The sequence below is a fragment of the Lepisma saccharinum genome, chromosome 14, assembly GCF_977018435.1.
Source record: "Lepisma saccharinum chromosome 14, izLepSacc3.1, whole genome shotgun sequence".
Classification (NCBI taxonomy): domain Eukaryota; kingdom Metazoa; phylum Arthropoda; class Insecta; order Zygentoma; family Lepismatidae; genus Lepisma; species Lepisma saccharinum.
This window is the reverse complement of record NC_139242.1, coordinates 75,163,959-75,179,841: the sequence shown is the minus strand read 5'-3', so window position 1 is coordinate 75,179,841 and position 15,883 is coordinate 75,163,959. Positions and strand designations below refer to the sequence as shown.

General features: G+C 39.6%; 1 protein-coding gene across 14 annotated transcripts in view; it reads right to left on the bottom strand.

Moving 5' to 3' along the window:
• LOC145999032 (uncharacterized) overlaps positions 1 to 15,883 on the bottom strand; it is a 93,248-nt gene that overhangs the window by 64,163 nt on the left and 13,202 nt on the right. For 13 of the 14 annotated variants that reach the window (XM_083135950.1, XM_083135944.1, XM_083135938.1 and 10 more), the window contains exon 1: positions 2,454 to 2,867. The exons of the other annotated variant lie outside the window; for it this stretch is intronic. In XM_083135950.1, the coding sequence (XP_082992076.1) occupies positions 2,454 to 2,615 (162 nt within the window). In that variant the 5' untranslated portion in view covers positions 2,616 to 2,867. Of the gene's footprint in view, positions 1 to 2,453; positions 2,868 to 15,883 lie in introns of those variants that run through there. 14 annotated transcript variants of the gene reach the window in all.

Here is a 15,883-nt window from a genome sequence, read left to right as displayed (position 1 = left end):
ACCAAATAAATAAATCCCTTTGCAATGAGATTTTGCAGATCTTCAATTGTTGTCATACCTTGCAAATTTAATTTCTGGTAAGTTAAGTATTAAAATCCTATGTTACTATATTTTCTGAGGCTTTTTTAACCCAATTTTAAAAGAGAAAATGAAATACACACGGTCACAGAAGTATTCGGACACCTATACATTTCTGCTACTTTACCATGTATCTGGTGTAAAAACAAAATAGTGAAGGATGAAGATTGGTCGATGAAGTATGACTTACGAAGATATAACATCATTAAATATCCCTTTCTTGATTGACATAGAAAGAGATACAATCTTATTTATTCCCAATACCCGAAACAAAAGTATTCGGGCATCGGTATGCATGGAAGAAATGCCTGTGAATGCGATAACAGAGGGCATTGTAAAGTGGAAGCTATTCTAGAGTCACGTTGGTTGCCCACCTGGTGCACAGGCAAAATTGTTCTTTCAGTGCGTGAAGAATTTCAAGGAAAGCAACTTTCAGCAGCGTCAACTTGTTGTTTTCCACTTGTGAAAGGAAAAACTTGCAGGCAGGTCGCAGAAATGTTCCAGATCAAGAGCAGCACGGTATTTGACATTATCAAATGGTTTAACAAGGAAGATAGGCTTGAAGATCATGCTCGCACCGGACGTCCTAAAAGAGAAGAGGCTCTGATTGCGAGAAAAGTGAAGAAAGATCCTAAAACAAGTGCTCCCCAAATCGCAGTTGAAGTGGAATTGGGGATAGGAAAGAAAGTTTGTCCTGAAACAATTCTTAGTGTGTTGAGGAGGGCCAATTTTTACGGTCATGTGTCCGGCGAAAGCCGTTTGTCAACAAGATCAACTGAAAGAAAAGTCTAAATTTCGCGAACGAATATGCTGACAAGGGCGAGGACTGGTGGAATCGTGGAATTTTTGCAGACGAAAGCAAGTTCAACTTACACAGTTTGGATGGGCGGTCACATGTGTGGAGAAGACCCAAGGAAGAATTAAAAGGGAAAAAAAAACATGCAAGCCACATTAAACAATGGTGGTGGGTGTGTGATGGTTTGGGCTGCATGTCAGCGAGTTGTGTCGGCAATTTGGTATTTATTGAAGATACTACGACAAAGAAAGATATCTTCAACTTTTACGGGCCAATTTAAAGCCCAGTGACCAAGAAATGGGAATTTCTGATAGGTTCATGTTCTATCAAGATAATGACCCGAAGCATACGGCTCATACTGTGCAGATGTGGTTTTTGTATAATTGTACCAAAGCGCTTCATCCCCCTCCTCAGTACCCTGACATCAACCCCATCAAGCACTTGTGGGATCAAATTCAAGATGGTCTAAGAAAATCCTGGTACTACTTTACTATACCGGAGACACCTATCAATGATTTATATTGCAATTTTTCACATTGCTAACGTACTATTCTGCATTGCGGAACATTTCCTTAGGTGAAATAATGAATTTCTAACGAAAATAATGTATATTTCTTACATTAACGAGTACTTACTGTTGTTCCTTATTTCCCACAAACCATACACGGGTAGCCCCGAAAACCATTGACGTTAGCCCAAAAATTCACGATAGCCCCACGAACCATCACGGGGATGAGGTACGCCTACTAGGTTAGGTTAGGCCTGTTAGTATAGGTTCCCTTAACACTCCTTTCGTTCAATTTAGCATATACGGACAATACGAGAGCGTATTGTGCTCTTGTTCAGAAAGCAAATGGCGGCAGCAGAAATAGCGTGTCGGAAATAGATTTTCGTAGAAAACCACATGCATTCGCATTAAAATGGAACAAAACTACATTCCCGAACAGCAACAACGCTACAGAAAATGATTTGCGTAAGTCCTTTCGGTACTTGTTTGCTATCCTTTGGACACATTTATTTATTTTTACAGAAGAAACTACTTACTGTAATAAGTTCCTGTAGCATTGTCAAACATTGGGAAGGTGTTTTGTGTGATGTGGGAATGTTTCATAGCTGAAATTCATGTTGTTCGTTGAAAATTAATTCTCCGTCGGAGAATAGCTAGCCCCACGAACCATTGGTGCATGGATAGGTTAGTTCTGTTAGGTTAGGAAACATAGTTAAAATTTGGTGTCGTGTTAATATCAGGATCTAGAAATTGGAAATAATTGCGAACGCTAGCCCCACGAACAATTGGTGCGTGGTTAGGTTAGTTCTGTTAGGTTAGGAAACATAGTTCCAATTTCATCAAAACAACATTGATACACCTTCAGGAATGTTCCGCGAAGCAGATACGTAAGTACGAATGTCAAAAATTGACGAAACGAAAAAATTAGAGATGTCCGAAGGATAGTAAATTTTTACCCACAGATTAGAAATAGGTCCAGCCTATATTCGCATCTGGCAATGTCAAACTACAGCAATCTACTCATTTCATGTTACATTTACAACTAAGGGTATTTTGCAGAAATCCACTTACAATTAGTGACAAGCAGCTAAGTATTTTTTCATTAACATCTCGTTGAAGTCCCTCTCCCTCAAACATATTTAACTTTAAATTTGTCTCTCTCAAACAGAGCCGGCAAACAGAAGAAAAATTTCTATTAAGAGCTTTCTTCCTATCCAAAAGGTCCGTCTTCATTCTTCTTGTACTTTCGATCCAGTGCACTTGACCACAAACTACAGTCCTCTGACAATATTTCCCTGGTTTTCATTGATACGAACTACGCACTTATTTCGAATTCTGTACTGTTATTTATAATCAATAATAAAATAAAAGCACTGTGATATTGATTCCAATACAATTTCATTAGTAGAATCTTGTAAAAACCATTTGTACGCAATACCAAAACATTAAAGTGTTTTACGCGTTCGCTCCGCTAGTAATCTGTGCTCCGCTTAGTGATGGGTCGTTCGTGAACGAGTCGTTCAAAAGTAACGACTCTCTCTTGTGAGCGGTGAACGACTCGTTCACCAGAATTGAACGACACGTTCAAAGAGTCGTATGTGTGCCACGACTCCTCCGCCCGCCAAGCAACTATTATTCCATTATTCCCTCTCCTTTCCACGAATTTTGCGAGGAAGGCGCATGCGCAAGTGTATACTCGCCTGGCGGCCGGAATTTTTGAAAGAAAGCAAGTCGATTCTGCGGGCAGCCAATGGGGACTGGAGAGGAGAGGGAGGGGGGTCCTCTCTGTTCCTTTTCCCTACCCCTAGTTGAGTAAAGCTGGCTGAAACGTGCCGTGTACGATGAGAGGGGAAGGAGCATGCTCGCGAGTCGACTCTTTCCTTCGTTCAAAGAGTCGTGGCACACCTTAGCGACTCTTTGAACGAAGAAAAGACTCGACTCCCGAGTTTTGTTTGCAGAGAGAGAGCGCGCAACCTCAGCCCATGACGGGCAGCGAAGAACAGCCAACAAATTTGTCCTGTAGTTTCAAGTTCGGCCAAACCATTAGCGCTAAAATTACAAGAAATTAAATGTTAGTAAAAATATTAGGGGAGTCTTGTAAAAATTTTGGGAAGGTGTTAGGTACAGACCTCTTGATTACAACATAGAGGAGTTAGGTCCTCTATGATTACAATATTCCGATTAGCCTATTTTGAGTTGTTATTGTTTAAGTCCACTTTATGTGCAGATAGGATAGTCGGGACTGGACCTACAGTTTAAAGTGGGATCCGAACCTCCACTTTGTATTGAACACGGTACCCCTTGATTACCGGCGACGTTATCACTACGCCATCGGGGAGACCCGATTAGCCTATTGGAGCATAAAAGTGGACTTATAACAATTTTTGCCAAGCAGACCATTTTAATACATGACAGCGTTAACCACTATGCTATTAGGGTGAATCAGAAAAGGGGGGCAGTAATTTATAATTTGCAACACAAAATACTTAGTGTGGAAAGCGATTGTTACTTTTAATTATTTTCTAAAGCGCCGGCCTCCATGGTGGAGTGGTTAGTACACCTCATTACTCATCCTGATCTTCGCGATTACCCAAAAAAGTGACAGAAAAGCTAAGTAAAATCAACCAAATCAATCAACCAATCATTATTTTCTAAAGCAAGATCAAAGACAATAAACACCTTTTGTTTTCTGTTACTCCAAATCCAAAAATGACGTAATACAAGCAGCAAGCACAAGTTCAAATGATAAACCTTTAGTGAAAATAACAAACATGTATTAAAACAAAAATTATAACTTACAATTTTTTATATTCAGTTAAGAATTACCTAATAGAACAAACCACATGATAATGAATTAATTATAAGTGGACTCGTTAAATGAAGGTCTTTTTATATTTGAATACTACATTATGTTCTGTTTTTCTGATTTTTTTAATAAAGAACCTGAGAGACAAACACACGCTCACACACGCAGTTATACATAATTTCTTATAATCCGATCTATAATGGATATTCAATTTGTTATAACATTAATTTAATATATTTTGTGTAATACAAGGAACAAATTTGAAATTATGCGGGGAACGGTAACGATCATATCATGCAATTTCCCAATACAATCGCTCTCTCTTTCTCTCTGTATGCATGTGTACATACATATACTTACATATTATACACGTGAGATTAGAAGATTAAAATTTAAATCACATTGGAATGATAACGTTATTAGAGACGAATCACAAATTTACACCAATAGAAACGCAGCATTATATACAAAATAAAAGTAAAACACAAATGAAAAGCAAAGATAAATATGAAAATTCAGTGCGCAAAATCATTGCAAAACAAAAATGCAATCAATAAAATTAATATTGACAAAACTAACTCAAGTATTCTATAATGTATGCCGGCGTGGTTAGCACATCAAGGGTCTCGAGAAATATAGTTTAAGGGATGTAAGGGATGATCCTTCCACGTAGTACATCCAATTGCCAACCTCACTTCCACATAGTACACCCTGGACTGCATTTTGCAGACTAACGAGGCTCTGGCGTCTATACCTACGGCCAGTATAATTTTCGTAGGAATGTGTGTGTGTGTTGTCCTGTGTTTTGTCCTTATGTGTGCTGAGTGCCTTTACAGTCTCAGTTTTTAACCGGTCAGATTATTTTAATATTTTAGTTACTACAGGACATTACAGTTATGTTATTTTAGTTCTGGTAAGGGGCTGGATCCCGTATAAAGTGAAGGGTGCAAAATAGCCTAAGTGACGCACACAAAATTTTAAATTCATATTCAATCATAGCCTTTAGTATAAAACAGAGATGTGATGGGGAGGGCCGGCCCCCGTGGCGGAGTGGTTAGCACATCGCGGCACGAGGGCAGGGAGTCCTGAGGCCGATATTCGGTGGAAACACATAGCGGCTCGGGATACCACTTTTGCCCAGGCTTTGCTCTTCTGCCACTTTGGCTAATCGCGAACATGAAAATCAGTGATGATATAATGAAATAATTGATGAAGTGACACTCAATTCCGAGATTCCTCTTAGCGCACTGTTCTAACCACTCCTCCACGGCGGCGACTGAAATTGTTGGAAGTGAATCAGTTTCACAAGTAGCAGGACATTACAAAATCGCAATGAAAACAGGGCCAACCCTTCCAAAGTTGGTGAGATGATGAGAGACACTCTGTGTAAAATGTACTGTCCGAGAATCTCGTCTCATTGGAGTAACGATACCGATTTATGCTTTGAAATCGATAAGCGAACAAGACCAGATAGTTGTTTTTAACTTGAAATCAAATCGCTAACAAGATATGCATTCTCATTCACGAGTTGAAACGATGTGCCAAGTCATCTTGTCTCACCACGATACTCGATCGAGTTGCTCTTCCGCTTCGTGCACATGTAAACCTTTTAATTTACACGTTCAATTTTATTTATCCAAGAAAACAAATCTGTTAACATGAGAATGAACAGAAGAAATAAGCTACTAGTTATTTTCCCACTAAGGAACAAACAAATTTTAAAATACTATAATTTCTTATAAATTAGCATGCAGTAATTATATTTTATAATTTATTAATTCAATTTTAATATTTTAACTGCCTAACACGCTTTGTTGTATTTTATGCATCTTTTATACCTAATTACTTAGTATTGACAGCGAGGATGAATGAATTTTACGTACAGATAAGCTAATCGGGACTGGATCTACAGTTTAAAGTGGGATCCACCAGGTATCGTTACAAGGCAACGACGAAGGATGGATGGTGATTAGAGTAATTGACAAGAGGTTAAATACAGATTACCACTCATCTCTGGGCTGGGGTTCGAACCCGGAACTTTCGGTGTCAATAGGCTTACTTTGAGGAGGGCGTCACCACTTATCTGTCACTCCAAGATTATTTCAAGCTGGCCAACATAGAAACCAAGAAACAAAGAACATGCACCATGGAGTATGTTTTATTTATGTTATTCAGCCATCCTTTCATTCCTTGTTAAATCCTGGTAAGGAAATCGCTTCCTGTCTCGGATTCGATCCTCGGTGGAGGCACCTTGCCCAGTGATTTAGACCCCAGTTTAAAATGTAGCTTCAATCCCGATTAGACTATCTGAGCATAAAGTGAACTTTAAACATTGTCTGACAAAATCGTTTTCATATGACGTGAAATATTTCATTAACATTAACGTGTAAACAGCATTAAAGAATAAATATAGAAGTTTAATCATAAATCTCATCGTACATGATACTGCAAAAAAGCTTTTATTGAATGACTGCAGAATTAGGAACAACTACGTAAGATGGACATGGGTCATGTTGACGAGTGATATAAACAGATGTTGGCCATCTGCGGTGAGCCTACGTGTTAAGGTGTTTTACTAGTAGAAAGCAACATTAAAAAAAAATACATACGTATAATTTGGCCCGCTTTATAGAAATTCGATCATACATTATGATATTGGCAGAAACTTATATTGAATGACTGTAGAACAACAAAAAGCTATGGACATGGATAATGTTCAAGAGCGATATATATTTCTTAAACACAGCTGTTAGCCATCCGCGGAGAGCGAGCGGGTGGATCCTACTTTCAACTGTAGATCCAGTCTGCTGGCGAGACTGCAGCCGCCGCGCCTTGTGTAAGAGAGCTCGCGACTCGCGAGCGAACGATGAGTGAGGAGAAGAGTCGCTAAGGCGAGCGAGTCGTTAAGGTGCTTAATGACTCTTCGTGCCGACTCGCGAGTCGTGAACGATGAGGGAGGAGAAGAGTCGCTAAGGCGAGCGAGTCGTTAAGGTGCTTAATGACTCTTCGTGCCGACTCGCGAGTCGTGAACGAATGATGGGGAAAGAGTCGTGGGACTGTGCTGCGACTCTTCGTGCTGTTTCAAGAGTCGTGAACTAGCGATGCTCGTGGAAATGCAAGCATGTGTCGCAGCGCAGATCTGGAGTGCATTTTGTTGCGATATTAAAACCAGTGATCGAATGCAAAAAAGGAAGAATATGTAAATGCACGTTATTACTAATAAAAGGTTGATATAATTATATAGCATTTCTGTGTATGCTATCGTACTGCATAATTTGCATTATCCGCAGTATGAAATGTAAACTGAAACAAGATACAAATATAGAAAATCTCACTCATGAGACAGAGTAATGAAAACAAGTATGTGCAATAAATTTTGTTTGTGTGTGTGTGTTTACTGTTTACACATATATGTATATCCACACACATACAGAATCGTATTTGTATTTTTCTTATTTTATGCCGCTTTTCTTCAAATTTTAAGTAATCGCGACGATGAGGATGAAGCGTGATGATATAGATGAGGGGACACTCGTAAAGAATATCCTTGCCCAGACCGGGACTAGAACCCGGGAACTTCTGTGGCAAGATCAAATGTCGATTACTTCAGAATCTTGGCCATCTAGTCGGCTACACGCACACACACATACACAAAAATGCAATACAATTTATTAATCTTGAAGGACGTACGTTGTGTTCGTTTACTTAAATACAATCATCTGCTTCAACACCTCCTACCCCCTTCCCCCTCTTCAGGCATGTGTTTCGAGAAAAAGAAGCTTGGCGACTCTTTTGAACGACTCATTTGAACGACTCTTCTCAGTGAGCGAGCGCTCATGAGTCGACTCGCACAAATGAACGGCTTGAACCCATCACTAGTAGTGATGGGTCGTTCGTGAACGAGTCGTTCAAAAGTAACGACTCTCTCTTGTGAGCGGTGAACGACTCGTTCACCAGAATTGAACGACACGTTCAAAGAGTCGTATGTGTGCCACGACTCCTCCGCCCGCCAAGCAACTATTATTCCATTATTCCCTCTCCTTTCCACGAATTTTGCGAGGAAGGCGCATGCGCAAGTGTATACTCGCCTGGCGGCCGGAATTTTTGAAAGAAAGCAAGTCGATTCTGCGGGCAGCCAATGGGGACTGGAGAGGAGAGGGAGGGGGGTCCTCTCTGTTCCTTTTCCCTACCCCTAGTTGAGTAAAGCTGGCTGAAACGTGCCGTGTACGATGAGAGGGGAAGGAGCATGCTCGCGAGTCGACTCTTTCCTTCGTTCAAAGAGTCGTGGCACACCTTAGCGACTCTTTGAACGAAGAAAAGAGTCGACTCCCGAGTTTTGTTTGCAGAGAGAGAGCGCGCAACCTCAGCCCATGACGGGCAGCGAAGAACAGCCAACAAATTTGTCCTGTAGTTTCAAGTTCGGCCAAACCATTAGCGCTAAAATTACAAGAAATTAAATGTTAGTAAAAATATTAGGGGAGTCTTGTAAAAATTTTGGGAAGGTGTTAGGTACAGACCTCTTGATTACAACATAGAGGAGTTAGGTCCTCTATGATTACAATATTCCGATTAGCCTATTTTGAGTTGTTATTGTTTAAGTCCACTTTATGTGCAGATAGGATAGTCGGGACTGGACCTACAGTTTAAAGTGGGATCCGAACCTCCACTTTGTATTGAACACGGTACCCCTTGATTACCGGCGACGTTATCACTACGCCATCGGGGAGACCCGATTAGCCTATTGGAGCATAAAAGTGGACTTATAACAATTTTTGCCAAGCAGACCATTTTAATACATGACAGCGTTAACCACTATGCTATTAGGGTGAATCAGAAAAGGGGGGCAGTAATTTATAATTTGCAACACAAAATACTTAGTGTGGAAAGCGATTGTTACTTTTAATTATTTTCTAAAGCGCCGGCCTCCATGGTGGAGTGGTTAGTACACCTCATTACTCATCCTGATCTTCGCGATTACCCAAAAAAGTGACAGAAAAGCTAAGTAAAATCAACCAAATCAATCAACCAATCATTATTTTCTAAAGCAAGATCAAAGACAATAAACACCTTTTGTTTTCTGTTACTCCAAATCCAAAAATGACGTAATACAAGCAGCAAGCACAAGTTCAAATGATAAACCTTTAGTGAAAATAACAAACATGTATTAAAACAAAAATTATAACTTACAATTTTTTATATTCAGTTAAGAATTACCTAATAGAACAAACCACATGATAATGAATTAATTATAAGTGGACTCGTTAAATGAAGGTCTTTTTATATTTGAATACTACATTATGTTCTGTTTTTCTGATTTTTTTAATAAAGAACCTGAGAGACAAACACACGCTCACACACGCAGTTATACATAATTTCTTATAATCCGATCTATAATGGATATTCAATTTGTTATAACATTAATTTAATATATTTTGTGTAATACAAGGAACAAATTTGAAATTATGCGGGGAACGGTAACGATCATATCATGCAATTTCCCAATACAATCGCTCTCTCTTTCTCTCTGTATGCATGTGTACATACATATACTTACATATTATACACGTGAGATTAGAAGATTAAAATTTAAATCACATTGGAATGATAACGTTATTAGAGACGAATCACAAATTTACACCAATAGAAACGCAGCATTATATACAAAATAAAAGTAAAACACAAATGAAAAGCAAAGATAAATATGAAAATTCAGTGCGCAAAATCATTGCAAAACAAAAATGCAATCAATAAAATTAATATTGACAAAACTAACTCAAGTATTCTATAATGTATGCCGGCGTGGTTAGCACATCAAGGGTCTCGAGAAATATAGTTTAAGGGATGTAAGGGATGATCCTTCCACGTAGTACATCCAATTGCCAACCTCACTTCCACATAGTACACCCTGGACTGCATTTTGCAGACTAACGAGGCTCTGGCGTCTATACCTACGGCCAGTATAATTTTCGTAGGAATGTGTGTGTGTGTTGTCCTGTGTTTTGTCCTTATGTGTGCTGAGTGCCTTTACAGTCTCAGTTTTTAACCGGTCAGATTATTTTAATATTTTAGTTACTACAGGACATTACAGTTATGTTATTTTAGTTCTGGTAAGGGGCTGGATCCCGTATAAAGTGAAGGGTGCAAAATAGCCTAAGTGACGCACACAAAATTTTAAATTCATATTCAATCATAGCCTTTAGTATAAAACAGAGATGTGATGGGGAGGGCCGGCCCCCGTGGCGGAGTGGTTAGCACATCGCGGCACGAGGGCAGGGAGTCCTGAGGCCGATATTCGGTGGAAACACATAGCGGCTCGGGATACCACTTTTGCCCAGGCTTTGCTCTTCTGCCACTTTGGCTAATCGCGAACATGAAAATCAGTGATGATATAATGAAATAATTGATGAAGTGACACTCAATTCCGAGATTCCTCTTAGCGCACTGTTCTAACCACTCCTCCACGGCGGCGACTGAAATTGTTGGAAGTGAATCAGTTTCACAAGTAGCAGGACATTACAAAATCGCAATGAAAACAGGGCCAACCCTTCCAAAGTTGGTGAGATGATGAGAGACACTCTGTGTAAAATGTACTGTCCGAGAATCTCGTCTCATTGGAGTAACGATACCGATTTATGCTTTGAAATCGATAAGCGAACAAGACCAGATAGTTGTTTTTAACTTGAAATCAAATCGCTAACAAGATATGCATTCTCATTCACGAGTTGAAACGATGTGCCAAGTCATCTTGTCTCACCACGATACTCGATCGAGTTGCTCTTCCGCTTCGTGCACATGTAAACCTTTTAATTTACACGTTCAATTTTATTTATCCAAGAAAACAAATCTGTTAACATGAGAATGAACAGAAGAAATAAGCTACTAGTTATTTTCCCACTAAGGAACAAACAAATTTTAAAATACTATAATTTCTTATAAATTAGCATGCAGTAATTATATTTTATAATTTATTAATTCAATTTTAATATTTTAACTGCCTAACACGCTTTGTTGTATTTTATGCATCTTTTATACCTAATTACTTAGTATTGACAGCGAGGATGAATGAATTTTACGTACAGATAAGCTAATCGGGACTGGATCTACAGTTTAAAGTGGGATCCACCAGGTATCGTTACAAGGCAACGACGAAGGATGGATGGTGATTAGAGTAATTGACAAGAGGTTAAATACAGATTACCACTCATCTCTGGGCTGGGGTTCGAACCCGGAACTTTCGGTGTCAATAGGCTTACTTTGAGGAGGGCGTCACCACTTATCTGTCACTCCAAGATTATTTCAAGCTGGCCAACATAGAAACCAAGAAACAAAGAACATGCACCATGGAGTATGTTTTATTTATGTTATTCAGCCATCCTTTCATTCCTTGTTAAATCCTGGTAAGGAAATCGCTTCCTGTCTCGGATTCGATCCTCGGTGGAGGCACCTTGCCCAGTGATTTAGACCCCAGTTTAAAATGTAGCTTCAATCCCGATTAGACTATCTGAGCATAAAGTGAACTTTAAACATTGTCTGACAAAATCGTTTTCATATGACGTGAAATATTTCATTAACATTAACGTGTAAACAGCATTAAAGAATAAATATAGAAGTTTAATCATAAATCTCATCGTACATGATACTGCAAAAAAGCTTTTATTGAATGACTGCAGAATTAGGAACAACTACGTAAGATGGACATGGGTCATGTTGACGAGTGATATAAACAGATGTTGGCCATCTGCGGTGAGCCTACGTGTTAAGGTGTTTTACTAGTAGAAAGCAACATTAAAAAAAAATACATACGTATAATTTGGCCCGCTTTATAGAAATTCGATCATACATTATGATATTGGCAGAAACTTATATTGAATGACTGTAGAACAACAAAAAGCTATGGACATGGATAATGTTCAAGAGCGATATATATTTCTTAAACACAGCTGTTAGCCATCCGCGGAGAGCGAGCGGGTGGATCCTACTTTCAACTGTAGATCCAGTCTGCTGGCGAGACTGCAGCCGCCGCGCCTTGTGTAAGAGAGCTCGCGACTCGCGAGCGAACGATGAGTGAGGAGAAGAGTCGCTAAGGCGAGCGAGTCGTTAAGGTGCTTAATGACTCTTCGTGCCGACTCGCGAGTCGTGAACGATGAGGGAGGAGAAGAGTCGCTAAGGCGAGCGAGTCGTTAAGGTGCTTAATGACTCTTCGTGCCGACTCGCGAGTCGTGAACGAATGATGGGGAAAGAGTCGTGGGACTGTGCTGCGACTCTTCGTGCTGTTTCAAGAGTCGTGAACTAGCGATGCTCGTGGAAATGCAAGCATGTGTCGCAGCGCAGATCTGGAGTGCATTTTGTTGCGATATTAAAACCAGTGATCGAATGCAAAAAAGGAAGAATATGTAAATGCACGTTATTACTAATAAAAGGTTGATATAATTATATAGCATTTCTGTGTATGCTATCGTACTGCATAATTTGCATTATCCGCAGTATGAAATGTAAACTGAAACAAGATACAAATATAGAAAATCTCACTCATGAGACAGAGTAATGAAAACAAGTATGTGCAATAAATTTTGTTTGTGTGTGTGTGTTTACTGTTTACACATATATGTATATCCACACACATACAGAATCGTATTTGTATTTTTCTTATTTTATGCCGCTTTTCTTCAAATTTTAAGTAATCGCGACGATGAGGATGAAGCGTGATGATATAGATGAGGGGACACTCGTAAAGAATATCCTTGCCCAGACCGGGACTAGAACCCGGGAACTTCTGTGGCAAGATCAAATGTCGATTACTTCAGAATCTTGGCCATCTAGTCGGCTACACGCACACACACATACACAAAAATGCAATACAATTTATTAATCTTGAAGGACGTACGTTGTGTTCGTTTACTTAAATACAATCATCTGCTTCAACACCTCCTACCCCCTTCCCCCTCTTCAGGCATGTGTTTCGAGAAAAAGAAGCTTGGCGACTCTTTTGAACGACTCATTTGAACGACTCTTCTCAGTGAGCGAGCGCTCATGAGTCGACTCGCACAAATGAACGGCTTGAACCCATCACTAGTAGTGATGGGTCGTTCGTGAACGAGTCGTTCAAAAGTAACGACTCTCTCTTGTGAGCGGTGAACGACTCGTTCACCAGAATTGAACGACACGTTCAAAGAGTCGTATGTGTGCCACGACTCCTCCGCCCGCCAAGCAACTATTATTCCATTATTCCCTCTCCTTTCCACGAATTTTGCGAGGAAGGCGCATGCGCAAGTGTATACTCGCCTGGCGGCCGGAATTTTTGAAAGAAAGCAAGTCGATTCTGCGGGCAGCCAATGGGGACTGGAGAGGAGAGGGAGGGGGGTCCTCTCTGTTCCTTTTCCCTACCCCTAGTTGAGTAAAGCTGGCTGAAACGTGCCGTGTACGATGAGAGGGGAAGGAGCATGCTCGCGAGTCGACTCTTTCCTTCGTTCAAAGAGTCGTGGCACACCTTAGCGACTCTTTGAACGAAGAAAAGAGTCGACTCCCGAGTTTTGTTTGCAGAGAGAGAGCGCGCAACCTCAGCCCATGACGGGCAGCGAAGAACAGCCAACAAATTTGTCCTGTAGTTTCAAGTTCGGCCAAACCATTAGCGCTAAAATTACAAGAAATTAAATGTTAGTAAAAATATTAGGGGAGTCTTGTAAAAATTTTGGGAAGGTGTTAGGTACAGACCTCTTGATTACAACATAGAGGAGTTAGGTCCTCTATGATTACAATATTCCGATTAGCCTATTTTGAGTTGTTATTGTTTAAGTCCACTTTATGTGCAGATAGGATAGTCGGGACTGGACCTACAGTTTAAAGTGGGATCCGAACCTCCACTTTGTATTGAACACGGTACCCCTTGATTACCGGCGACGTTATCACTACGCCATCGGGGAGACCCGATTAGCCTATTGGAGCATAAAAGTGGACTTATAACAATTTTTGCCAAGCAGACCATTTTAATACATGACAGCGTTAACCACTATGCTATTAGGGTGAATCAGAAAAGGGGGGCAGTAATTTATAATTTGCAACACAAAATACTTAGTGTGGAAAGCGATTGTTACTTTTAATTATTTTCTAAAGCGCCGGCCTCCATGGTGGAGTGGTTAGTACACCTCATTACTCATCCTGATCTTCGCGATTACCCAAAAAAGTGACAGAAAAGCTAAGTAAAATCAACCAAATCAATCAACCAATCATTATTTTCTAAAGCAAGATCAAAGACAATAAACACCTTTTGTTTTCTGTTACTCCAAATCCAAAAATGACGTAATACAAGCAGCAAGCACAAGTTCAAATGATAAACCTTTAGTGAAAATAACAAACATGTATTAAAACAAAAATTATAACTTACAATTTTTTATATTCAGTTAAGAATTACCTAATAGAACAAACCACATGATAATGAATTAATTATAAGTGGACTCGTTAAATGAAGGTCTTTTTATATTTGAATACTACATTATGTTCTGTTTTTCTGATTTTTTTAATAAAGAACCTGAGAGACAAACACACGCTCACACACGCAGTTATACATAATTTCTTATAATCCGATCTATAATGGATATTCAATTTGTTATAACATTAATTTAATATATTTTGTGTAATACAAGGAACAAATTTGAAATTATGCGGGGAACGGTAACGATCATATCATGCAATTTCCCAATACAATCGCTCTCTCTTTCTCTCTGTATGCATGTGTACATACATATACTTACATATTATACACGTGAGATTAGAAGATTAAAATTTAAATCACATTGGAATGATAACGTTATTAGAGACGAATCACAAATTTACACCAATAGAAACGCAGCATTATATACAAAATAAAAGTAAAACACAAATGAAAAGCAAAGATAAATATGAAAATTCAGTGCGCAAAATCATTGCAAAACAAAAATGCAATCAATAAAATTAATATTGACAAAACTAACTCAAGTATTCTATAATGTATGCCGGCGTGGTTAGCACATCAAGGGTCTCGAGAAATATAGTTTAAGGGATGTAAGGGATGATCCTTCCACGTAGTACATCCAATTGCCAACCTCACTTCCACATAGTACACCCTGGACTGCATTTTGCAGACTAACGAGGCTCTGGCGTCTATACCTACGGCCAGTATAATTTTCGTAGGAATGTGTGTGTGTGTTGTCCTGTGTTTTGTCCTTATGTGTGCTGAGTGCCTTTACAGTCTCAGTTTTTAACCGGTCAGATTATTTTAATATTTTAGTTACTACAGGACATTACAGTTATGTTATTTTAGTTCTGGTAAGGGGCTGGATCCCGTATAAAGTGAAGGGTGCAAAATAGCCTAAGTGACGCACACAAAATTTTAAATTCATATTCAATCATAGCCTTTAGTATAAAACAGAGATGTGATGGGGAGGGCCGGCCCCCGTGGCGGAGTGGTTAGCACATCGCGGCACGAGGGCAGGGAGTCCTGAGGCCGATATTCGGTGGAAACACATAGCGGCTCGGGATACCACTTTTGCCCAGGCTTTGCTCTTCTGCCACTTTGGCTAATCGCGAACATGAAAATCAGTGATGATATAATGAAATAATTGATGAAGTGACACTCAATTCCGAGATTCCTCTTAGCGCACTGTTCTAACCACTCCTCCACGGCGGCGACTGAAATTGTTGGAAGTGAATCAGTTTCACA